At 39.9% G+C, this 25,632-nt stretch overlaps 1 protein-coding gene across 3 annotated transcripts in view; it reads left to right on the plus strand.

Moving 5' to 3' along the window:
• camkk1a (calcium/calmodulin-dependent protein kinase kinase 1, alpha a) overlaps positions 1–25,632 on the plus strand; it is a 57,436-nt gene that overhangs the window by 14,090 nt on the left and 17,714 nt on the right. For 2 of the 3 annotated variants that reach the window (XM_086012181.1, XM_086012183.1), the window contains exons 2-9: positions 11,501–11,938; positions 13,548–13,595; positions 13,924–13,977; positions 18,095–18,146; positions 18,555–18,688; positions 23,056–23,092; positions 23,438–23,459; positions 25,109–25,197. In XM_086012181.1, the coding sequence (XP_085868307.1) occupies positions 11,570–11,938; positions 13,548–13,595; positions 13,924–13,977; positions 18,095–18,146; positions 18,555–18,688; positions 23,056–23,092; positions 23,438–23,459; positions 25,109–25,197 (805 nt within the window). In that variant the 5' untranslated portion in view covers positions 11,501–11,569. Of the gene's footprint in view, positions 1–2,030; positions 2,183–11,500; positions 11,939–13,547; positions 13,596–13,923; positions 13,978–18,094; positions 18,147–18,554; positions 18,689–23,055; positions 23,093–23,437; positions 23,460–25,108; positions 25,198–25,632 lie in introns of those variants that run through there. The other variant, XM_086012182.1, reaches the window with a different exon arrangement.

Consider the following 25,632-nt stretch of genomic DNA (forward strand, 5'->3'; position numbering starts at 1 on the left):
ATGGAATAACAGCAGAGACATTTAAATGACATAAATATTCCCAAAAATCTATTTAAGTCCATACATATTTTTTTCTACTTTATTGTTAAATATTGTCGCAGAATATCATTATGTTTTGCAGAAGCTGTATTTAGCAATTTAAAAGGGATGTTGTTCACAAACGCTGTCCATCCACAATTGGTCTGTGAATCAAGTGCAGATTTAATATATTTTTTGTAGAACATCGTCAAATTATCGTTATCGAGTTTTTTGAAAAATATCGAGATTTTCTTTTTTTTTTTTTTTTTTTGCCCATATCGCTCACCCCTACATTATGCTTATACAAACATGCACTCATTCATCTCATTATTTAAAAAAAAAAAAATCCTTCTTAAAATCAGAATTGGCTAATTCTGTGTCCAAAAAGCATAGAGGCTATATAGCTGCATATCTGGCCATGAAAATGATCATAACCTGCTCAATACTGCATTACAGTGGACGTCACACAAATGTCTCAATAAACCTCTGTGCACGTTTAAAAAGAATAAATAAATGGGAACTAGTTTTCTTAAAGTTTAATTTGCATGTAGTCTATAAAATTTAAATAATAAGGTATAGAAAGAAACAGTGTAATATATTTATCTCACTCCCTTTCAGGCCCACACACAGATGCATATCCTAATATTTTGAATTAATAAAAAAAATAAAAATAATTTGAAATTATTCTGTCACCTTTAATTTTGTTGCTGTTGCAGATTTTAGATTTTTGTCGAGGTACGTTTTGGTACTGGTATCAAGGTAATTTATGTAGGTATAGTATCGAAGTCAAAATTTTGGTATCGTGACAACACTACGCGAGAGGACTGAAAAAAATTGACGAGTCTACGCGTTACGTGCTGGGTCCCATTCATTTGAATGGGAATCCCTCGTGGTCACCCGGCCCGACGGCTGTGACTTCGTCGGCCTGCTTAAAAAATGTCAGTTCCGATTCCAGTTTCTCGTTTTGATTCCGGTTCCAAACAATTCTCGATTCTGATTTGTTGTAACTTATTTTACTTGTCTGTACTTGTTTTTCACCATATGTGGTTACTACACCCATTGTCTGAGTGAACCAAGCTGCAAATAAAGTGAAGTACCCGTCTGCAAACATCTTGCCTGTTCATTGAGCTGAGGGTGAGCTACACGCAATGTTCATTGCTACAACTCTCTCACGATAGTCGGAATCCTCAAAAACTCGAACCAAAGTGTTGTTTCATCAACTTGATGAGCACTATTTAGCCTCAGGGAAAACTCTTATGTTCTGTGTGCGCGCTCCTTGAATATGCATCCTGTTGCTAAAAATGAAATGGAAAAATGTTCCATTGTGGGTGTATAACGCTAAATACCGATGAGCAAATAAAAACACTACTGGGGATTACCTACTGTAACTAATGGGCGTTGCAGTAGTTTTTGTGGGGGCTTTTATTTGCCTTTTATTATGCTTTTAATTAAGAGTGTGAATAATTCTACCATGCACATGTTTTGGGTTGTAGTGTTCAGTTTGTAATGGGTAATGATAGCTTGGTCTGTCTTCTGACTGCAGCCACATCATCATTGCATATCGAGTTGGCCATTTAGCAGATAATGAATGTCAGCCGTGCTCATCCAGCCACCTGGTCACAGGGTTCGACTATTGAAGAGAGGAGCTGGGGATCAGTGGGATGTTCTGAGGGATTTAGAGGGCACCGAGTTATGCACCGAAGGGGAGGGTCCTTTCTCATTTCCAGTAGCAACATCATAATCCCTGCGTGGGTTCTCATCATTTGCAGACTTCCATTGTTGTGATATTGAGCGCTTCTCTCTCAAGCCCCATGGCTGTGCGTGATTACCTTAGCTCCTGAGAGCCAGTGCAGCAGCCTTATAAAAATAGATGATCCATAGAGTGGACACGAGGAAGAGAATGTTTGTCCATCTCCAATTGGTGATATTATGAGACATGTCGACAAAGACGTGAAGCTCTCTTTTCCTGAAACCTGAAGGGGGGGGGGGTTCTGGTCTGTCCTTGTTAGTGCAGCACCATATCATGGATTGCAAGGAAGGTCAACCATGCTGGAAGCTGCACTCTCAGTCGGTGTGAGTAGAGGAGAAATAATAGGCTCATCCAGCATGTCGCTTTGTGGTGTTCTATCCTGTGTAATCCTGGAAGCACTATTGGCAGTCTCAGGTACGGCAGCCTTGGTTCAGTAATTTTTTTTACTCAGCAGGATTTATTGATAAATCATGGACACCTTTGTATTGTACAGTATATTGTGTGTTTTTGCCATCAAGTCTCACTAAGGTGTTTAATAGATTTACAGAGTGGTGTCTGCCTGGTACAATTGCTTGCTAAGCCGGTGGATTAATTTAATGAGTTCCAGGGATTAGTCCGTGTCAGACGAACACATTAGAAAGTGTCAAGTGAAAACACGACAAGTATAACGTTACTTCCGCTGTAGTTGGAAAGGGCATTTGCCAAATTCATCTATTATCCAACTGATTTTAGAGGGCAGAATATATAAGTAAAATGTGTTTTTTTTTTTTCAAACGACTATTGTTTTAAAATGTAATGATATGTTTTTGTAAACAAAGGTAAAAAAGATGGCAGACTGAGCGGCAATCAAACTTGAGATCCAAGTATACATCTTCAGAAATACCTACGGGTAGTGCCGTCGTATAGCGGTTAGCACTTCACAGTTCTGAGGTTCGGGGTGCTCCAGCCTTTCTGTGTGGAGTTTTCATGTTCTCCCTCCAGCTGCGTGGGTGTGTGGGTTTTCTCTGGGTACTGCGGCATCCCCGCACATTCCCATCACACGCTTCACTCCAAATTGTGTATTGGTGTGAATGTGTGTGCGAATGGTTATTTGTCTATATTCTCCCCACTATTGACTAGTGATGAGTTCAGTGATGACTAGTGATGACCCGGGGTGATACCCTACCTCTTGCCCAAAAGTCAGCTGAGATGGACTCCATCTCAAAAGCTTACAGGCCTCATTTCAAGGTATCGAGGCTCTCGCAAAGGCTGCCGATACCAGTCGCAGGCGCTCTCTTGTGGCCATTCTACTATCAGGAAGTAAATGGCTAAATGTTTTGCGAAGTGAACTGCATCCATGTCAGTCCTCTCAAATGTCCATTAAAGCGGAAGTCAACCCAAACATATTATTTCCAAGAATATGTTCCCAGCAGGCTCACTAGTTTAAACATGGCATTCTAATTAATTTTGCTTTTGTGGAATATAAATTAAGCAACAAAATGCACTCGTTTTTAGCCATCTCCAGGGGCGGCCATTTTGTGTTCTGTCGACTGAAAATGACGTCACAACAGCTCACAACAACTGGCTGACCTGCTTTCTGAATCTGAGTCGTGATTGGTCGCTGTGAGCAGTTGTGATGTCATTTTCAGTCAACAGAAGACAAAATGGCCGCCCACAGAGATGCTAAAAACGAGTGGATTAACACTTATTCCACAAATGCAATATTTATCACAATGCCATGTTTCAACTAGTGGGCTTGCATAGAACATATTCTTGAAAAAAAATGTTTCCGTTGACTTCCACTTTAGATGTATATTATACATGTATTTTTTAAGGTACATATTAATGCTTGGAGTGTATTATTAGTGGGTTGCAACCAAATTTGAGGTTTATTTGCTCAATTTTTGCATGGCTGACGGAGCGTTTTTCTCTTTTGAATTACGTCCATGTGCACTCTCTCCTATGCCCATTAAGATGCAATTTATATATGTATGCAATATGTATGTTTTTAAGGTTCATATTAATACTTGGAGTGCATTGTTAGTGTGTTGCTAGCAAATGTTCTGTTTATTTATTTGCTAACTCAATTCCCGCATGGCCGACAGAGCGTACAGGCAACATAGCGCTTTTACTTACTTGTGTGTATGATGCTGAGTGCTATGCTCACATGTTGTCTACTTTTTTACATTTGTACAGTATGAACCTACTACCTATATTTTGTAATATGTACTGTATGATATTTTTCCTCTGGGTAGTTGCATTTGATCGTTAATATATTTAATATATTTTGCTTATTTTGAAAAAGTAGAACAAAAAAACAATATATCATTATCACTGATATGAAATCCTTATATTGTGATAAATTTTTCAGCTATATTGTCCAGCCCTATTTTCCAACTGCATAGTGTCGTGCATAACAGTTATCAGTTGAACCTGTATTATTTTGCACTTCAATTTATTTTGAACAAAGACTAAAACTCATAGTTCTGCACAACCAGACTCTCCCTTTTTCATTTTAAGCTTTTGCACTCATGAAAACTAACAAACAACTAACAAAACTGAATGTGTGTCTATTTTTGCGCTGTTATCGTGAAATGCTGGCAATTTAACTACATATTTGTTTGGTGCACTTTCATTTTCAGGGATTGTGAAGAATATTTATTTCCATTACCATAACACATTGTTGGTTGAATTTTAATCTTATCAGTCAACGGTGTGCCAATTTTTCCTTAAATTGTGCCAATGTGGTACAGTGATGAGGCGTTTAAAATACGGTCACTCTGCACGGCGATAGCCTGTATGAATAATTTCTGTCTGGCTTCAATTGTTTTAAATCCATTTTTCATTTGCCATTACCATAGTTGATAGGTGATTTTTATGCATGCTGAGTCTCTGCAGCGGCCTCTCAGATGATGTGTACTGTGCTCATAGAAAATTTCATTCGAAAATGTCACGTTAAAATCTCAGTCAAAGCTGATGAGGGATAATCACTCCCTACTGTTTGATAGCACAACAAAGGAGGACATGGGAGGGGGGGAGCTTTTCTATTTGCTTGTGTGTATGTTTGTGGAAGGGGGGAGGGGGGGGAGATGTCTCATTTTATCCTTTCACCCCCCACCAAAAAAAGAATCTGGTGTATTTGTATGTAGGGGGTTGTGCATGTGGGGAGGAGGGAGGTGTGCGTGTGTGTTTATATGAACACATAAACCATTTAAATACAATCTGTTCCATCATCCATCAGAAGAAGCCAGTTGATGTCCCCAGTGTGCAATGCGGCCTTCCCACTCCTTCTTTTTGCTCGGTGATTCACGTGACCCAGCCACATTTTGAGGAATATAAAATATGACAGGTTAAGCAAAGTCGAGGCCTTGCACCCCTTGGGACTGGAGACTTTGGAGTCACACCAAGGAGGGAAAAAAAAAACCAACATCTTGTTTGTTAAAAGCTCTAGTTACGAATGAAGCAGGCATTTAATTTTAAACACGTATGTTTGTGTTTGTAATTTGGCACAATGAGCAGCTGATGTCTTTGTACAATTTGCTGTACATGGTTTTCATTGATGACGTGCTTACTAGAACGCCCAGAAGGCGGCCATTTGACTGCTTATGCTTTACATTTGACGATGTCACCCCGCCATATCACCTGCTATTTTGGCAGGGAATGGCCAATTTACAAATTAATGTCATCTACTTGTAGCCAGCAGAGTTGTTTTTTCAAATATCACCCAGGTTTGTCGTTCAATAGTTGTTGCAAAAAAAGTTGTAAAAACCCCTGGGCGTTCTAAACACTGTTTTTTTATAATTGTGCCATTATGTTGGTTGACTCAATACCAAGAAAATAGCTTAACTCTACTCTAATTGTCAAGCGTGTTTTTGTCTTTCAACAAATATAGTATAATTTTTACAGACATTTTAATCACCGCATTGAAGTGCATGAGTGAACTCAAACGTTAGACCTACTGTACCTCTCGGTATTATGCTGCCCAATTCACACAATAATAAGCACCTTGGTAACTGAATACGTACGCACATGTTTTTACTTCCGTCATGCGTACGAACGTTTGACGCACAAATACGTGATTCCGTCGTGTTCATCCTTGAATTTGTGCCTACTGTGCGAACAAATTTAAAACCTCCTTGGACCATGCTTATTGCGTACGCACAAATAACGAAGTCCCACCATTCAGAAAAACATAAAATGCGCAACTTTTACCCAAAGATACACAACGTGTTAAATCTACAATCCTTTAAATATTAACATCGAATCAACTCTAAAGTTTTAAAATAGCTCTTTTCTTTGAGTTGACCTTTTAAATCTTCTCAGCAATTGTTCTTCTCAACTCCTCGATGGCGTCTGTGGAAGGTAGAATAAATCAAGGTTTCTGTAAATATTACATTACATATAAATGTACATTCTGTAAATAAAGGAGCGAGCACCAAATAGGTTCCAGTTCTTTTTTTCTTTTCTTTTTTTTAACAACACTGTTATTTGTGCTATTTGTATTAAAATACACACAAACATTTAACAGAACACCCTCTCAGACACAAAGTACAATATTAGTAAAACTAATACCATACCATAAATTAGAGTAGTTTCCGACTCTACTTACTTCCACAAGCACTAAACAGATGGCTGTTCAACAAATGTAGCGATGAGACCCACGTCTGGACTAATTAAGCACAAAATCAGCAAACACGTATTTTTCCGCAAGTGTTAAGGTCTTTTTGTACTCCCGCGTACGGCCGCATTGCCCACTTTTCACACTGCCTTTACTTTTTTATTTGATGTCATTATTTATTATTAAGGACACGGGCCGTCTCAAATGCTATTTTTTCTTTGGTAGATTCCGCGGGCCTATAAAAAATGGACAGTTGTTCTCAAATGGCCCACAGGCAGTAGTTTGGACACCACGAGCTTATCCGCTATAGCAACATGTAGAGAGAGCTCGGCTGCTCAGCCGAGGCGAATGACTGGCGAGCAGGCTCTCCCCCAAAGTCGGCTCTGCACCTTGCACAGAATATAAATGTTACACGTAAATATTTTAAACGCCTTCTCAGTTTGATGCATTGCCCATTTGACTTCACTTCCATAATAAAGGTATCATTGTGTTAATACCTCTCGAACAGCAATTCTTTGGCAAAACAGATGAAATCAGCTCCTTTTATTGGCTCCTGTTAGATTATGTGCGTGTACCTAATGGAGTGTCCAGCGAGTGCACATTTCCAACACGCAACCTTGACCTGCTCTTCCCATCTCCCTCTAAGAAATAAAGATAAAGACTGTTAATAAAAATGAAGATAAATAAACCTATGCAGGCTTGCAAGGCCGAATGCTTTCTGTAAAAAGCTAGGGGGGATTCATCTGCGTTTATGATGGTAATGCTCTTTGCTCTCTGTCAAGGACTCATAAAAAAAGAAGCAAGAAGAAAACAAAGACAGAGCCACTATATGGAGATGAAGCGCTTCTTTAAGATTTCCTCCGTGTGCATTATTATGGCGTGTTCCCCGTTTCTCAGCCTCTGCAAATGGCGCCTTTTTTCTTTTATTCCGGCTTCGGATGTGCATGCGACAGAATGTTGGCACAGACTGATAGAAGCCAGGTAAGAGTGAAAGTGGCTCACTAATGGAGTCAGTTGTCCAACAAACCACTCTGGAGCTTTTATCGTTCTATTGCCTCTCGGGTAAGCTAAATTCGTGCAAAGATGGTCGCTTGTTGAAAGCACTCTCAAGGCTTTCATTGCCTTTCGTGGATCGATTTTAGCATATTTTTGATTACAGCAAGACATTTTGAAGTTGTTTGTGAAGTTGGACATAGGGATCATTTTCTTGTTGAAAACTCATTTTGATACAAAACCTGCCTTTAAACTAATTATTGGTGTGTAGCGAAAGAAAGGGAAAATTGACACTTTTATTGTCAGATGGTTGCATTACGCTGATGCAGTCAAAAGTCATTTATTTTTAAAATGCACAATTTTAAATGGAGATAGCATCTTTTTAAATTATTTTGCTTATAACCTTTTGCTGGCTCCCTGGTTTGGAAATCGTTACCATTGAGCTGTAGATGACTCAGAAAATCTGCAATGTTTTGCAGGATTCCTCGAGACAGTCTTGTGTAAACTCCGGCTTTCTTTAGTAACACGTCAGTTATTTATTAACTGTTATTTATTTCAATATTCACATCACATCTGTTTGTAAAGAGCAGGGCCATTTAATCCAACTAGTACGAATTGCACAGACAGAACAAAAATGAGAATATGTTGGTAGCTTTTCAGGAAAATGTCGTGACTGCTCCAAATAATTACACCACCGCTGCACCGCTCGCCTCGCAGCAGAATATTGCTCACATATTCATAATTGTCCGAATGGCACAACATGCAGAGGAACCCATTTGAAAACTGGTTGTCAGTTCTTGGTATTTGAATGGGCAAAATGTGACATCTCTCTTTCTCTCTGAATGAGTCAGCAGTCAAACAATGCATTTCCCTTTTCTGTTAACAACCTTCCCAATTATCTGTTCTTGAATAATAGTAAAATCAAATCTAAATTGGTCAAAATAGAAAAACGCTCTTATTTCGGAGTTCTATGATTGTGTACATGTGCGTTTGCATTATGAAAGAATGATAACATCTTTGTCTGCGCGGTATTTTAAAAACTCTTTTTTTATTTAGAATTTAAAAACTATGAGCTAATATGTGTTTTAATTACTATTCGCAAGAGCAAGGCTGACAAAATAGAATACGTCATGCCAAGGGCGGAGCCAGAAGGTGGCTAATTGGTGGGCCTGGAAAAATCAGGGTGGGTCTGAATATTTCTCTCACTGAGCACAATCCTCCTGTCCACACATCATATATTCAAATAAAATGGCAAACTGAATAACATGAAGTTCATATCTTCGTCATTCTTAATATTCAATAATTCAATAATAATTTACTAAAAATCTAAATGTATACATTTTTTTTATGAATGTCACTGGGTGGGCAGTCTGTCAATCTGGGTGGGCCTGTGCAGACCCAGGCCCACCCATGGCTCCGCCCCTGCTTCATGCAAATGTTTGTTTCAGTCACATTTGAAGTCAGTCACATTTAACAATCATGTTATTTGTTTTTTGATGTACAGTATCCCTTAATTACTACTTTTTTTTTTTCAAAAAGCAGGTCAAGCCCTGCCATTTGTCTCTACTTCCTCAGTCTCACTGCCATGGCTTTTCTTATTTTTTATTTATTTATGTCTCAGTGTACCTACTATTCCCAACAAAAACAAAAAAAATGAATTACAGGTAGAAAAAGGGTAAGCCAAAACATGTGGACCATGTTTTGCTCAGTTTTGATCTGTTTAGGCTTTTACTTGGTGTCTTGACATCGCATTATCTTACCTGTGTCATTAGCATCAGGCACATACACTTCAGGGCTCTGTGATGAGTTCAAAAAACATTTGAGTTTGTTGCATTTGGCCACGTCAGCTTCTAGAGCTCTCTTTTTCTTTATTCTCGCGTTTTAAGCGCCGCCATCGCTCTTTCTATGATCCATCTTTACTGTGTCTGTGTGAAGCTAAACTAATTAGTTTACATTTTAGTAAAGCGTACTGCCTCTTCCCTGAGACCATTGGCTGACAGCCAACAAGCCAGCGGTGGTGGGAGGAGGAGGCGTTGAGAGAGGGAGAGACAGAGAGAGAGAGAGAGACACTTGCTTCGTGAATGTTTGTGTCACCCATTCATCGACAGTGTGCATGAAATGGTGGCTTGAACGGTCCATGAAACAGGCCAACAAAGTGGGAAAATTCACACTGCTCCAGGTTCAACATTCTGGGCCTGCCTAGGTCCACCAAAGACACTTTCTTTGCTGATTTTGAAACAAACCCACTGGCTGAAATAGCGCCCCTGTTAGCCCACCGGGAAAATGCATGGTTCTCCAGATGGGCTAATCTGGGCCTGTCAGCAGATGGGTTGTGGCAATGAAGCAGCAAGAGTGCACACTCAAGAGTAAATACTGGGCTTTTATAGTACTGGCTCATGTAGGTGTCACTTGTTTGTCTTATGAAAATGTTTTGTTGATGTGTGAGGAGCATACTTCTAGTCCTACCCCATTACATGAAGTAAATTCTATTACTATAACTTCTATTGTTCTGTTGTGCTATATAAAAGAAACACTGACTATACCAATAATGCATTTCTCAATAGATTGTTAATATTGCACAAAATCTACTATGTTCTTCTCTTATCAACCAATATAATGCATTTCTAGTGTTTTGATCAAAAATACAAGATAATGTGAGCCACATAATTGAGTTAACAGAATTAGAATAATGTCTTTAAATTCTGCCGGCCTGGGTAAATAATGTCCTTTGTTTCTCAGAATAATCCAAACGGATTAATGTTTTGTGCCGCCATGCTCCTAAACGTAACAGACGATGGGGGGGGGGGGGAGTTTTATGCTTTCATGGAGGACTACAGAAATTGGAGATTATTTACTGACTGCCAAACTGAAATTTCGAAGATTTGGACAATTTTACTTGAAAAAAACGTATCTAAATGATTAATTGAATATCAAAAATAGTTATTGATTAATTTGATGAACATTCGATTAGTTGTCAATTTAATCGTTTAATCTAATCTACACCCTGTGTAAATTTGAGAAAATAAATTCAAACTTTTGCACCCAAATCTTGTTTTTAAAACTTGTGAATGAAATATTTACGTTATATATTAAGTTCTCCCTGGAAAAATAATGTTTTAAATGAATCATTAAAGTGCCACAATAATATGACATTCTGACCCAATTAGATGTGTACATCTCTAAAAATATTTGTGAAAATCTGGCCTTAAAAAATGAATGTCAATGATAATGTAAAATGATGAAAATCTAATCTTAGAGGAAGAAATGCAGAACCATATGAATTACTTGTATTCTTTGACCCTTTGTGAAGCTACTTAGAAATGGGTGGCAAGCTACTGGTACCCTTTGTTAGCCATGACAACCAGGCACAAGGGAGTGCTTATGTGTTGGCCATTGTGTCTCAGTAATTGTGATGATGATGAATTAGCTAGCAGCACAGCCTTAGCATGTTTAGCATGTCTGCCGGGCTTTGTGGAGTGTACTTCGTCCCTCACCGATACAATACAGCAGAAACTGGGACTATGTCACAAAGTGTGCCAGCGACAGCGAGCTTTGATGTGATCTGTCCTGGCTGCCATTTGTCACTAGAAATGAAAGTCTAAAGGCATAATTGTACACACACCTCATCTCATATTTTCTGTTTTTATCGGGTCGTTTCATGGTGTGCCAGTCGAGCTGCAGTCGTTTGATAAGGATGTTGGGGATGTAGGAATCAAACGTAAGCTTTGTAGCTTTGGAGTTGGGGCTTTGCTATGTATTTATGTAAAGCGGAAGTCAACCCAAGAATATGTTCTATGCAGGCTCACTAGTTGAAACAAGGCATTCTGAATAATATTGCGTTTGTGGAGTATGAGAAATCCACCCGTTTTAGCCATCTCAGGCGGCGTCCATTTTGTCACTTCTGTCGACCATACTTGTGATACTTTATTTTGCAAACGCATTGGTTCAACATTTTAGGTTCATCCTGAAATTTTACCCTAAATCTGAATACTGTTTTCCTAACTTTTTGCAAGTAGTATTCATTAAAATAAAATAGTGAGAGTGCAGCATTTTTTTTTTTTTTTTTTACAAAACAATATTGATGATACAGTCTTGTCAGAAATGCACAATTAGTAAGTGACGATGCGTTTTCCCTCTTTTAGGATTCCAGCTCTTTTAACACCCAGAACACTGTGAACGCCAGCTGGTCCAGTTCACATTGATGCTGGTGGATGCTGAATATTCCCGCCAAATCCGCCTGCGCCAATCCCACCTCTCTTCCCGCCATGGCGATGAGCAGCGAGCCCAGCATCGAAAGGCTGGAGTCCAGTTCTGAGGAACAGGAGAGGAGTCTCACAGACATCCTGGCTGCCATGTCAACAGAAGATCCGGGTGCTTCTGTTAGAAATGGACGTGCTCAGCTGGACAGGGATCAGCCCAGACGGACTCAACCGTCACGTCCTCAGTTGACCGGGAGGAAGTTTTCTCTCCAGGAGAGAGGCACTTACCTCTCCTCTGGAGGGGGCTACACACACATCTCCCCTCGGGTGGCTCGAAGGCCCACGGTGGAGTCCAAACGTGTGTCCATATCAGACTCTCAGGTGAGGATTCATTCATTATATGAATATGTAGGGCGGCACGGTGTCCAACTGGTTAGCACGTCGGCCTCACAGCACACAGGTCCAGGGTTTGGTTCCGTGCTCCGGCCTTCCTGTGTGGGGTTTGCATGTTCTCCCCGTGCCTGTGCGGGTTTTCTCCGGGTTGTCCGGTTTGATCCCACATTGCAAAAACATGCATAGTAGGTCAATTGGACACTCTGGATTGCCCCTAGGTGTCACTGTGAGTGTGAATGCTTATTTGTCAGACCTGTGATTGGCTGGCAAACTGTTCAGCTTATAGGTACACTACTGTATATGTGAGCCCAGTGCGTGCCACAGTCTGTCCTACTTATCCTTTTTTTTTTTTGTCATCATTGCCTGATTCTTTCTTGATCCACTGCCCTGTTTTTCCTCTCTATCTTGTACTAACCAATCAAAGCAGTGCTGTCTGCCTAAAACTGGTGGGTAGTGGTTACATTCATTGAAGAATTGGTCTGCCCCTATTGTATGAGTTGTTGTTTTTTTTAATTCCAGTTTAGCATTCTAATGAAATTTTAGCGTTTGCACTGACAGCACAAATTACAGTGTTCAAAATGATTAAGTATGTGCTGTTTTTCTTTCTTTTCGGAGTCTAATTGATCCACTGTGAATAATTTTTATTGCTTATCAACAATTTATTACTTCCTATGATAAGACCAACCACCTCGATGACAACAGGGTTTTGTTTTTAAACATAAAATGAAAAAACAAAAACTTTCTCCCCCTAAAGCCTCTGAATCAAAGCAATCCGGAGTTTAGCCTGTTAATATACTTGACCAGACTAAGCTCTTCTTTCGAACTCTTGTTCTCATCCCCGCCCACACTCCATCACACCATCACACCAGTCCGCACCCTCCAACACAAAATCCCAGTCCCAGCTGTGATTTTTTTTTTTATGTTTGACTTTTTTTTATACATTGTTAGCCCTGCAAGCAAAACATTACATAACCTGCTTCATAATCGTATTTTTTTTCTGAAGCACTTCGCCTGGTGCCCTTGCAACATGAGCTGCTGCTGTATTTTTTTTTTGTCATGCTATTCTTGTCTGTTTTGCACCATCGACAAAATGTTCTTCCCCTCCTCTCAGCCTGGGAACACAAGCCTCAGGCCTTGCTCTGGCTCAAGCCACCACCACCTACCAATTCTCATCAGAGATGCGTTATGTCCATTTTCACCATGGATATTGGTGTGTGTGTGTGTGTGCGTGCGTGCGTGGGGGTGTGTGTGTACGTGTGTGTCCCTACACCATCCAAAGTCTCTGACCGTGCTGTCGTTTGCTCTCCTCTACTGGCTGGCTGACACTGATCTCTCGTGGCGGTGGTTGCTATGGTACTGCAAAAGCAGCCTTTCGAAGCAGTACAACTCTAATGGACTTGCAGACAGTAAACACAAACTACTGACTGCATCATCAGCTTCCCTGCATCGGAAATCCACTTTCGACACAAACAGCAACATGTTGCTTCCGCACATGCTTTTTTTTTTTTTTTTTAATCTTCACCAGTGTGCGTTAGTGATGATTGTTGATTGTGTTTCTTCTCTCCTACTTTTCCCTCCTAATGTGTACCTCTCGCAGGATTGTATCCAGTTGAACCAGTATAAATTGAAGAGTGAAATTGGAAAGGTGAGTTTGGCGCCTTGTTTAGCCACTCCCCTGTTTCATTGTGAGTTTGTGCTTTTCACAGCACATGTGCAGTATATACAAAGAAAAGAACTTGATTTATCCTCTGATGTAGTAATGAATGCTCAACTTAATTAGTTTAGGATTATTTTGTAGGCATTTTGGATATTTGTCTGAAAGAAGCAGACAACCCAACCAAAAGTGGTGAGTTGGGATCCCAGAGTGGAGTGTGTGGGAAGCCGTTCTGGCCATAAATGGTGGTTTTGAATGGATTCAGTGCAGCCGTGAACATCATTGAACATTGGTCCCTTCTCTTTATTTTGTTTTGCAGGGTTCCTATGGTGTGGTCAAACTTGCATACAATGAGGATGATGACAAACATTATGTAAGTCGGCAAACTCATTTACCGGTTACCACTTTCTTTCCATTAAAGACTCTTTGCTACATAGCTACAGTTCAGAGCTACAACTCTGCCTCTGTTGTGTAGACAGAAGGAGCTCCAGAAATTCCCCCTGTGCCATTGATTTTTTTTTTTTTTTTTTCCCCCGTCTTCCATCTCAGTGGCTTTCCACCACTTTGATTTTCTAGGTCCCTTGCGAACAACAATTGCCACTCTAGTGCATCCACCCATTTATTATACATACGGTGTGATTGTGCATCAAGTATGTGCAATGTATTGCAAAAGACCATTTGGACATGAGAGATTTGTTCCTCCTGTGCACTCTCCACAAGTGCTTGGCAATTGTGTTTCATTTTTTTAAACATATTTTTTATTTTAAAAATGTATTTAAAATTTGTATTAGTTTATTTATTTTTCATTTAAAAGATGTGATGTTGGAATGTTCAATACCATTTTTTTCAGGCTGATACCAATACGATTACTGAACTCATGAGTAGCCACCGATACCCCTCGTACTTTTGAAAGACCTACATATCCCAATATTGCATTTTTCCTTAAAATTGCATGAAATTAATGGCAATTTGATATCTTTTTTTTTTACATAAGATGCATAGTTTGTGTAGAACAAACAATAAAATGAATTTAAATAAATAAATAAATAAATAGTGAGGGCAGGATGGAAGGGCAGATCAACAGGCAGATCAGTGCAGAATCTGCACTAATGCGGACACCGTATCGAGCCACCGTGGTGAAGAGGCATCTGAGCCAGAAGGCGAAGCTCTTGATTTACCAGTCGATCTACGTTCCTACCCTCACCTATGGTCACGAGCTGTGGGTCAAGCAGCCGAAATGAGTTTCCTCCACAGGGTGTCCAGGCTCTTTCTTAGAGATAAGGTGAGGATCTCGGTTATCCGGGAGGCGTTCAGAGTCGAGCCGCTGCTCCTCCGCATTTACAGGAGCCAGATGAGGTGGCTCGGGCATCTTATAAGATGCCTCCTGGATGTCTTCCTGGTGAGGTGTTCCGGGTGTGTCCCATCGGACGACCCAGGACATGCTGGAGAGACTGTCTCCCGTCTGGCTTGGGAAAGGCTCGAGACCCCCAGGACGAGCTGGATGAAGTGGCTAGGGAGAAGGAAGTCTGGGCTATAATAATAACAACAATAATAATAATAACACAACATTTTTTCTTTTTTTTTTTTCCGTACCAGCCCACGGTCCACCGGTCAACTGCAATCGACTGGTTGGGCACCCCTTCCCTAAATTCTGTGAATTCGTCTTGTTTTCACGTACCTCCCCACCCAGCAAAAATTGGTTGAAAATACGTAGAAAAGTCGTCACTTGTGTCCGTTCAAAAAACGTCAGAACTTGGTTGAAAAGTGAAAGGTGAAAAGACGTCATTTTCATGTCGTTGAAAAGATGTCTTTGAAAAGGCATCCTTTTACAGTCTAAATTTGTTTGAAAAGTGAAAAACAGCTAGGCAGTCCGTCCCGGGGCCGGACGTCCATTTTTGGGGCAGAGTGCGACACATTTGGAAAAAAGGGCTTGATTAAGTAAAGTCAGAAGTGGATTTTATTCCAGCCCACTAATCCGCCCTCATGCGTGTGACATGATCACAAGGCAGCCAACTCAACCTCCTCAGTGATATGCGTATGTTAACATAGCAGGGAAGTCATTGTTTGTTGTGCGGTGCTCAGTCATGGTTTCATAAAGTAAAATGCATACGTGTCCAGAATTTTGTCCACCACATTCATGGTGGAAGTGAGAACAGATCTAAATTAAAAAGTAGTGTTTAGAATTGTAGGCAAATTCATATATTTTGTGTCATTGTGCTTTTTACATATGAATTGAATGTATAAGACACCAACGTCAGTCTGCAAAGTGTGCCAGTGACAATCACTCTGATGGCTGTCAGCCAGGAAATGCAAATCAGTGCATGAGATAGATGAATTTGTAAAATGGTATACAATTTATTTCACTTCTATAACTATTGCATTGATTCAAGTAAAACCATTTTTCAATGTTTAAAATACAGTAATATATCAATTCTACGAGGAAATATGAAACTTTCCACTTATATTAACTGTAAAATTAACAATGAATAATTGTTCTGTGCCAGAACGGGGTCGGGGCCGATAATTTTTAGGAATAAGACCGGAGGGTCGAGGCCGGAAGGGTACCCAGGTAGCGGCCGGAGTGCGGGGGACTGACCGACAAAAACGGGTCAAGTGCCCAGCTCTGGTGAAAAGACGTCATTTTTATGTCGTTGAAAAGACGCCTCTAAAAAGGTATCCTTTTACAGTCTAAATTTGGTTGAAAAGTGAAAGGTGAAAAGACGTCATTTTCAAGTTGTTAAAAGAAAGAAAAGAACTTTAGAAGAGATGTAAGTATTACGTTTTTGGTATGTTATGTTGTTGAGTATTGTGTTAAAATAATGCTAGTGTGAACTGTGGAATGCATTCGTCAACGTCGGGCGTACGTCGATCGATTTACTGCGTCTGTTGACAGTGTAAATCGATCGACGTTGATCGATTTACTCCGTGTCTCTTGACAGTGTAAATCGATCGACTTCGATCGATTTACTCTGTGTCTGTATACAGTGTGCACAATACTCAACAACATGACAATACCAAAAACGTAATACTTACTCTCTTCTACAGTTCTTTTCCTTCTTCGAAGACTTTCTTCATTCTCCTGTCCAATTCGTTTTGCTTCGCTCCCGCCAAAAGATAAGCGCTTCTTGCGCATGCGCGAGAGTGCTGCTGCTTTCTTTCGAAAGAAGAAAAGTCCGCCCACAACATCGGTTTTCAAACAAGGCGTCCAATCAAATTCGTTTACTTGCTGTGACGTGACCTTAGTGCCTAACGTCAATCTTCGCCGGCGGAAGTCCATCCCTATTCAAAATGGCGCGCGGAAGTGACATATACTTTAACTATCTTTAATAAATGCCAATTACGATAGCAAATAAAAATTTTCGAGATGATAGTTTGTTGACCACATAGAGCATTAAAAGCGATACAATACAGCTTTTTATATAGCGTATTTCACAACATCTTCAACTGTAAGAAGGCACTTTCCAAAAACAATAATACAACAACAAAGACGGCTAAACACAACCCAAATTTAAACGACTATTTTCGGACTAAATTTGGACCACATTGGATGGGCTAAAACAATAGTCAATTTTCAATGACTATTTTTGGACTAATGTTGGACCACAATGAAGGGAATAAACAAAACACAATCATCAACAATTATTTTTGGACAAAATTTGGACCACATTGGACGGGCTATAACACAACCCAGTTTTCAACGACTATTTTTGGACTAAATTTGGCCCACATTGGATGGGCTGAGCACAACACAATTATCAACTATTTCTGGGCTAAATCAAGTCCAAGACGGACCGACCAGATTTAGCCCAAAATCTAATGTCCAGAAGACGTCTGGTGCTGGGTGGGAACCCAAAGAGAATATGTTCTATGCAAGCCCACTAATTGAAATAAAGCAATCTGATAAATATTGCGTTTTTGGAATAAGAGGTAATCCACCCGTTTTTAGCCATCTCTGGGGCGGCCATTTTGTCACTTCTGTCAACTGAAAATGACATCACAACTGCTCAGGGCTCAGGTAACGACCAATCATGGCTCACTTGTTTTCTGAAGCTGAGCTATGATTGGCGTTATCTGAGCCCGAGGGCGTGTGATGTCATTTTCAGTCAACAGAAGTGACAAAATGGCTGACAAAAGGGGTGGATTTTGCTGCTTAACTCATATTCCACAAACGCAATATTAAGCAGAATGCCTTGTTTCAACTAGTGGGCCTGCTGGGAACATATTCATAAAAAATGTGTTTGAGTTGATTTCCACTTTAACGCCATATTATAATAATAATGGCTGATTTTTAGGTAGAGACAAGCTTTTCAGTCAAAACAATGTATGCTTTTACATTGAGTAAATATAATGCTGTGAGGTGGCACATGCACAACTGCCAATAGGTTATTTCTGTTATAGACAAAAAATGAAATAAAGGTTTCATTGATTTGTTTGTTTTAACTGCTCTAAATCTGAAGGTAACCGGACCAAAATTGCTTTTTGCTTTGCAGGCCATGAAAGTGGTGTCTAAGAAGAAGTTAATGAAGCAGTGTGGGTTTCCACGTAAGTCAAGGCCCCCGCGCCTTACACACAATAGGTCACAACACAATAAGTTTTTGTTTTGCAAAAAACATCAGGATTATGATTATTGCCACACCTTTTTCTTTTCAATGCGACAAAGTCATTAACACCCATTCGCTCTATCATTCAACTCCGGTTGCAAATGCTAATAAATGCAGCTGTTTCGTGTGTGTGTTAGAGTGTGTGCGTGTGTGTGTGCACTAGTGTTTGGACATGTGTGCGTCAGCATTGTACAACATTATAAAAAAAGCTAATGCAGCATAAAACTTGTGGCATAAAAACTTGCTATTTCTTGATTAAAGGATTGTATTTGTTAGAATATGTCATATATTGAGGAATGATCATTTTAATTATTTTCTAAATATGTGCGTGTTTCTGGGGATTCTGTAGGTCGCCCACCTCCAAGAGGACCAAAGGCAATCCAAGGAGAGCAACCCAAGTTCTTGGGACCACTGGAAAGAGTCTATCAAGAGATTGCCATCCTCAAAAAGCTCGATCATGTCAACATTGTTAAACTAGTGGAGGTGCGTTTATCACTTTTTTTTTCTCAGGAAAACGTGAAAACAAAACATTCTGGATCCAACCAGTGGATTACTTGGATATTGATGATGAAATCACACTGATAATGCAAGATGGATGTTCCCGATTGACCCACCCATCATGAAATCTTATTTTCATGTCATTGCACATGCACAAGTACAGAGCTGCGAAATTCATTTAACAGTTACAACCCATCCAAAAGACACAAAAAAACAATGACCAACAGAGGGAGCCAGAACAGAGAAGCCTGACGGGTTGCCAAAATTCTCCCTGATTTTCGTCGATGAAACAGAAAAACATAAAAGGGGTGGGGGTTGGCTAACAAGTCCCAAGATTTGCTCCTCTAAGTGAGGGGCACAGTATGGGATTAGAAAAAAACCTCGGCGACAGCGAAATGTATAAGAGACAAAAACACCTGGTAAAAAACTTGCACATGTGGGAGGAGACTTGGGCAGTCGTAAGAGCACAGTCACACCGGGCGGCGACTGCAGCCTTTCAAAGTGCGCTGCACCTCCTCAGCACACCTGAACTAATACTGATGATAGGGTTATATATTGCATTGGATGATCATGTGAGTGCGTGTGCGTAAATCTGTGTCCTCAGTCACCAGCCGGCACACCAAAACGCATCACCTTGTTGCCATGGGGATGACCTCGCTGAGTCCTAAACAATCGCACGAAGCACAGGACAAAACATCCAGGAGATAAGGGGGGTCCGTTCATCAGATTGGGAATGCCATGGTTTTATTTGGAGTAGGCTTACAAGCATACAAGTGCACCCGTGCTCCTGTTGAATGCAAATGTGCTACACGAACAATAATAACCCAGCACTGACTTTTCAGGTCTCGCTTGTAAAAGAGATATTTGGTCTCAATGAGACTAGCCTAGTTAAATAAAAGTTCAATTAAAAACCTGACACCAACCATTTACTTTATTTTGCACACACTGGGAAAGAAATCACTCCGTGGAACAAAAGGAAAAGAGGTGCTCTAATAGAGGGAACATCAACAGAGCTATTTTGACAGGACTGGAAACAAACCAGGGAACTACATTTACTCAGACAAGGTCATTTGAGTGGAATCGGAGCTGATTGCTAATGGAGTAACATATTGTCAGCCTGCCACACAACCGCCCTCTGAGATGGATTAAAATGTGTGAATTTTGCTGCTTAATTTATATTGCACAAGCGGAATATCATTCAGAATTGTTTAACTTGCACTTTAATAGACTGAAGTGAATGAGACTTACAATTTTGCATCATACCTTTGATTCATTACCATCGCTAATCTTTTGTGTTCTTTTAAGCCGCTTTTCAGGCTTTCACCCCAGCCTTTTTTACTGTTGTTTGTTTTGGGGGTTTCGCACTTCAGTCTTGTCTGTAACAGTTTAAATATGTTCTATTATGTATTTCGACGGTCTAAGAAAGGTGGGCATTTTACAACATTTTGCTGGTCCGTCATTCGTCATCCGTCAACGGCCATTTTTCATGACGAACCGAATTGTAATCGTCAGTTTGTCAGTCCGTCAGTTAAGTCAGTCAGAAGTCCGTCGGTCAGTCAGTCCATCCCCCACCCAAAAGAACAAAACAAAAAAAACAAAAAAATGCCATCAAAACGGGCAAAGCGGTTAGGAACAATTACTCTGATGGCCGAAAATCCACTTCCGTCATTTTAAAAAGTCTTCCATCATTCTTCAATCGTCAGTAAAACGGGCGTCCGGTCCGTCAGTTTGACGGAATGCCCACCTCTGATAATTAAGGATCTCCTAATCAAGTTTCATGAGTTTTTTTGATGAAAACAAAATGTTTTCAGTCTACAGCAAAAGTGAGGGATTGGTCTCATTCCCAATACTTTTGGAACAGAGTGCATTTTCCAAATCACATTATACCCAATTTGCTCCCTGAATTCTGCTTGGGTCAATAGCACTTTCATTATGGGCTGACTGTAAGACTGCATTCCAGTCCCTCTTTTCTCTCGTTTTGAATATTGAAGCCCACGCAGTGCAGAACAGATTCAAAGCAATGAATGTGATGTGTCTATTTGTCACAGATGGCTGGGACAAAAAGGAATATCATCCATGCTGAGTCATAGAGTATCACCTTTTAAAAAAATATATTAAAAAAATCTCTGTTTTTTAATGACGTTCCTGTAAATTAACTTAAGTTACTCTTTCTTAGTCAGCCACTACATTAGTCAGCAGCCATCAAGAAAAGTAAAACCTTGTTAGGGGTGAGAATGTGTCACCGCCTCACACGTTTTTTTCTTTGAATGTTTTTTCATCTTTCTGTCTGATGACTTGCTACTTTTAAAACAATATTTGTCAAAACTCATGTTTCCATGATTTCCATTTACAATCAACTATCTTTCCTTAAAACAAACTGGAGATGTACTGTATGAATTAGAACTTACATATGCTGAAAATAGCAAAATCTTTCTGAGCATTACAAAAAGCAAACAGCCATGTTTCAATTGTATATTATTCGAATTATTGCCCCAAAAAATAAGGTTTGCAGTGTTTGTAACTTAGTTCCATGAATCATTTCACACATCACTCACATCATCACTAACTAAGAAATTGTGTTAGCTCTGATATGTGAAATGGTCACTGAAGATAAAATTTAAGATAAATGTCATGAATGTTTAGCATCACATGATGCTGCTGATGAACATATTCATTGTCCAATACGCATGCTGCTGCTCTCAGACATGTTGTGTCTTGACCGTTGTATAAGAACGTGCGTGAGAACGCGCATGTATGTACTGTATTCATATACAGTGCTACAAAATCGCAACATTGCATTTTTGGATCATGTAAAATAAAAAATAAAAATGTTATTTTTGTGGATGGTACATGGTACATTAAATCACACCAGTTGCGCCATTTAGCTTCCCACTTTTGTCTTCCTGCAAGCATTATGTTATTTAATGATCCATGATTGTGTAATGATTCAATATTGAAATGCAAATGATGCATTTAAAAAGTTAATTACTTCTCCCACCCGCTACATCGAATTAATTTTTGCATTTGAGGATGGCCCCTATTCAGCACAACAGTAACTTTGGGATTTTCAAAAATAAAAGCAAAGCAACATACAGTATATCATTGACACTATAGCAGAAATATGTTGAAATCAGTAGGGGAAAATGTCCATGAACAACTGTGGATTCTTTTTATGTTTTATTTCAGTTTATTGTAGAAGTTGGCATCTTTTTTACACTTTTATGACCGTTAAGAATGTTATTGATGGCCCTACTGCAACTTCACACAGATCAGCTTCTCAAAAAAAAAAAAAAGCATATTAATAGATCTTTTATCTTGCATTTTAGACAATGAAACCTTAAAGCGGAAGTCAACCAAAAATATATTTTTTTCTAAGAATATGTTCTATGCCGGCCCACTAGTTGAAATATAGCATTATGATTGATATTGTGTTTGTAGAACATGAGTTAAGCAACAAAATCCACCCATTTTTAGCCATCTCTGGGGGCGGCCATTTTGTCACTTCTGTCGACTGAAAATGACATCACACGCCCTCGGGCTCAGATAACGCCAATCATAGCTCAGCTTCAGAAAACAGGTGAGCCATGATTGGTCGTTATCTGAGCCCTGAGGGTCTGTGATGTCATTTTCAGTCGACAGAAGTGACAAAATGGCCGCCATCTGAGATGGCTAAAAACGGGTGGATTTAGCTGCTTAATTAACTCATATTTCATTTGATCATATTACCTTGTTCCCGCTAGTGGGCCTGCATAGAACATATCCTTGGGAAAAAATGTTTGGATTAACTTCCACTTTAAATTACACATCACCACTGTAGCAGGATCTGTGTAGTTAAAAACCCCAATTTACTTTAAGATACAAGTTTATAAGCAAACATTCCCCGATGGACCGACACACACAAGAAGGCATTGCTCTGACAGACCGTTATCTTCCTTCTTGTCGTTTAAACCCACAAGGATGTTTTAGCGAGTTGTCTTGCATGAACCAGAGTGCAATGATGACATCTCTGTTTATTAAACAGAGCATCACTTAGACTGATGCAAGCCATTGCGGATATGACATTTTTAAATCAAAGCTCCTCTGCTGTCTGTTGCTGAACTGTAAGCTGCTTTAATGCGCGTTGACAGAAAAGGTCAAGTAGTTGAAAACGGCTCAGTTCAAAAATGACTTTGCAGTTGTCATGAGAGGAATCCTTTTTTTTTTTTTTTTTTAATCTCCGGCTCAGTCCACCAGTCCACATATGCATTATGCGCAGATTGACCCAAAAAGTAATTTTTCAAAGTGACGATAAATATGACGTATTTATAGATTGTGGTCTCACTCTTTCATTCACTGTTGTGTTCATGTCACAGGTGCTGGATGATCCTTCAGAGGATAACCTTCACATGGGTATGCACCCTGCATTTTCTTTCTTCCTCTGCCTTTTACCATTTCAGTAACTAGCGTTCATATAACTAATTCAGTTTGTCCCTGGCTTCCCTTCCACCTCCTCGAGGCGCACACTAACCCTCATCAGCACTGCCAGGTCACAGTTGGAAACGTCAAACTCCTCACATGCTTAATGTGGCCCATTTACACAATTCAATGGTCTAATTCAATGCAATAAATTTGCTGTTGGCTCGCTACCCCGAGGCTGCGCAGTGGACTAACAGTGTCGTGTTTGCATGAATTAATGACTTGTTTTGTCTTTGGCATTCATATTTACTTATAAATTCTCTTTTTTTTTTCTGACAGTATTCGAGCTGATGTGCAAGGGGTGAGTGCAATGTGTCCTTTTTTTAATATTTGAAGGCTCATCCCCTCGATTTGTCTTTTTCCTCTTCCTCATTTCTTCATTCCCTCCGTCCATCCATCCATCCATCCGCCCTCAGCCTTTTGAGTGTTTTTCTACAGGGCTCAGAGCCGGCACTGTGCCGGTTTTTGCGCCTTTTCTGGCTTCAAAGGGATTTGTAATAAGTTCATGCTTATTACCAGAAGAAGTCAGCTCCTACATGCATGGGCTGCCTCCCCCAGAATGCTAAAAATGGGATCAAATGAAATTAGACCTTTTATTATTACATAAGAGTGGGAGCGAACATGGTTTAACATTTCACGCATGCGTACAGTCGATTGGATTGACTATTTTATCTTTTATGTTGGAGCACATCATCACTAAAATGCACGTCGTTGTTGTCAGATGGTTCTTGACAGGACTGACAAGTAAATACATTCATGCTACATCACCTTAGCAAATTAGATACTGTAAAGCGTGCGGATGGAAGGAAAACATGTTTAGAACACCAATGAAGTGTGACGTGATTTGCCTATTAAACATCACACAAATGTAAACACTAAAACTACATTTCCGTACTTATATTTGAATAAACAAACACAACTGAATATGTGTCTTATAGACTATAATCTTATAGTCTATAAGAATTAAAAAAAAATAACTGGTAAACAACAGACATGTTGTAGTCATTGACCGCGCCTCTCTTCGGCCTAATTAGTCACCCTAAACCTGGCTTGATTGCAAACATGATCCACAAAAGTCTGTTTGATCCAACTGTATTCTGTCAAGTACGAATGTGCATTTACAATTTACTAATGATTAAATCACTGACAACGTAAGTTACTCCTTTAAAGTTTAATAGCATCCTATACAAACGATGTATTTGGTATGTCATATTTGATCCACAAGAGAGAGGAAAGATATTGAAAATGTATCTTACTATAATGCAGGGTCGGAACAACAACCTCATTAATGAACAATGGTGCCAACATCTTGTTTGGTCAGACAGGAGTACTGTCCTGTACCTGCTGTAAAACTGACCTGTGCTGGGCACTGCACACCTAACTGCTCTTGTGTATGACAGTGTTGTGAAACCACCTCACTCTAACATCTCTCCTGAAAGTGGGAAGGGAATTTCGTAATGGGGGGATCATGTAAATTTAATTAATCCAGAGAAATCAATGGCTCCCTATGGCATCTTTCAAAACATTTTACCTCCCATGTGGGCCAGTTCAGATATTTGCGATGAAAGCGTAAGCGACACAAACTTCATGGAATCTGATATACTCTGCTGTACTCAGATCCTAATTCATCTTTGATTGTTTGTACGGGGAAAATGCCAATGTCGCAGCACTGTAGGCAGACATATGGATCAGCTATATCCTGGCATTGTAATCACAGTGTGCTGATCAATGGCGTTTACGTCCCAAACAACACATCCTTCGTAAATGAGCTTCGGCGAAACCCTTCAAATGTAATTTGGCAATAACACCTGCAGCATAATGTAAAAGCAGCATTGACGATGTTTGCCTTTGGGAGTCCATTTCTGAGGACTGTAATCTATCAATTTCAAGCGCCAATTAACAGAGTGCGTCTGAAATAGAAAACTCTTTGTGTGCACTGTCAATTTGCAGCCCAGTGTTGGAAGTACCCACCGACAATCCGTTGTCAGAGGAACAGGCAAGGTTATACTTCCGAGATGTCATCCTTGGCATTGAGTACTGTAAGTATTCCTCACATGAAGGCCTCATAAACGGACCAGAGAGTACAAATTGTTTATCAAGCAAATTTAGGATGACATTTTATTGTGCATATTAAGACCATTGTTTTGTGTCTGCCAAATAGGACATTTTTCCAAAGTATATTTCAGTTTCCAACCAACTGCACAAACTATAAGGCCAAAGAGTTCAGGGCCCTTTTCTTGGGCAGTTTGTCTTACAAGCTCATCAGTACCGCCTACACTATATCCCGTAAGCCATGTTTCTTTCAACGTTCCATGGTTTGCTGCAGTAGATTGGTTTCACAAGGTTCCGGTCCAAATGATTACGAGTCAATACGGTCCGGACATTGCAGTCTAAAGATAAGTGCTGAGAGTCCTAGAAAGAAGATAACATCTCATTCTGAAGGCTCATTCAGTGAGTTAGATGAACCTGGTCCC

The sequence above is a fragment of the Filicampus tigris genome, chromosome 17 (assembly GCF_054856515.1).
Source record: "Filicampus tigris isolate MCC_2025a chromosome 17, RoL_Ftig_1.0, whole genome shotgun sequence".
Taxonomy (NCBI): domain Eukaryota; kingdom Metazoa; phylum Chordata; class Actinopteri; order Syngnathiformes; family Syngnathidae; genus Filicampus; species Filicampus tigris.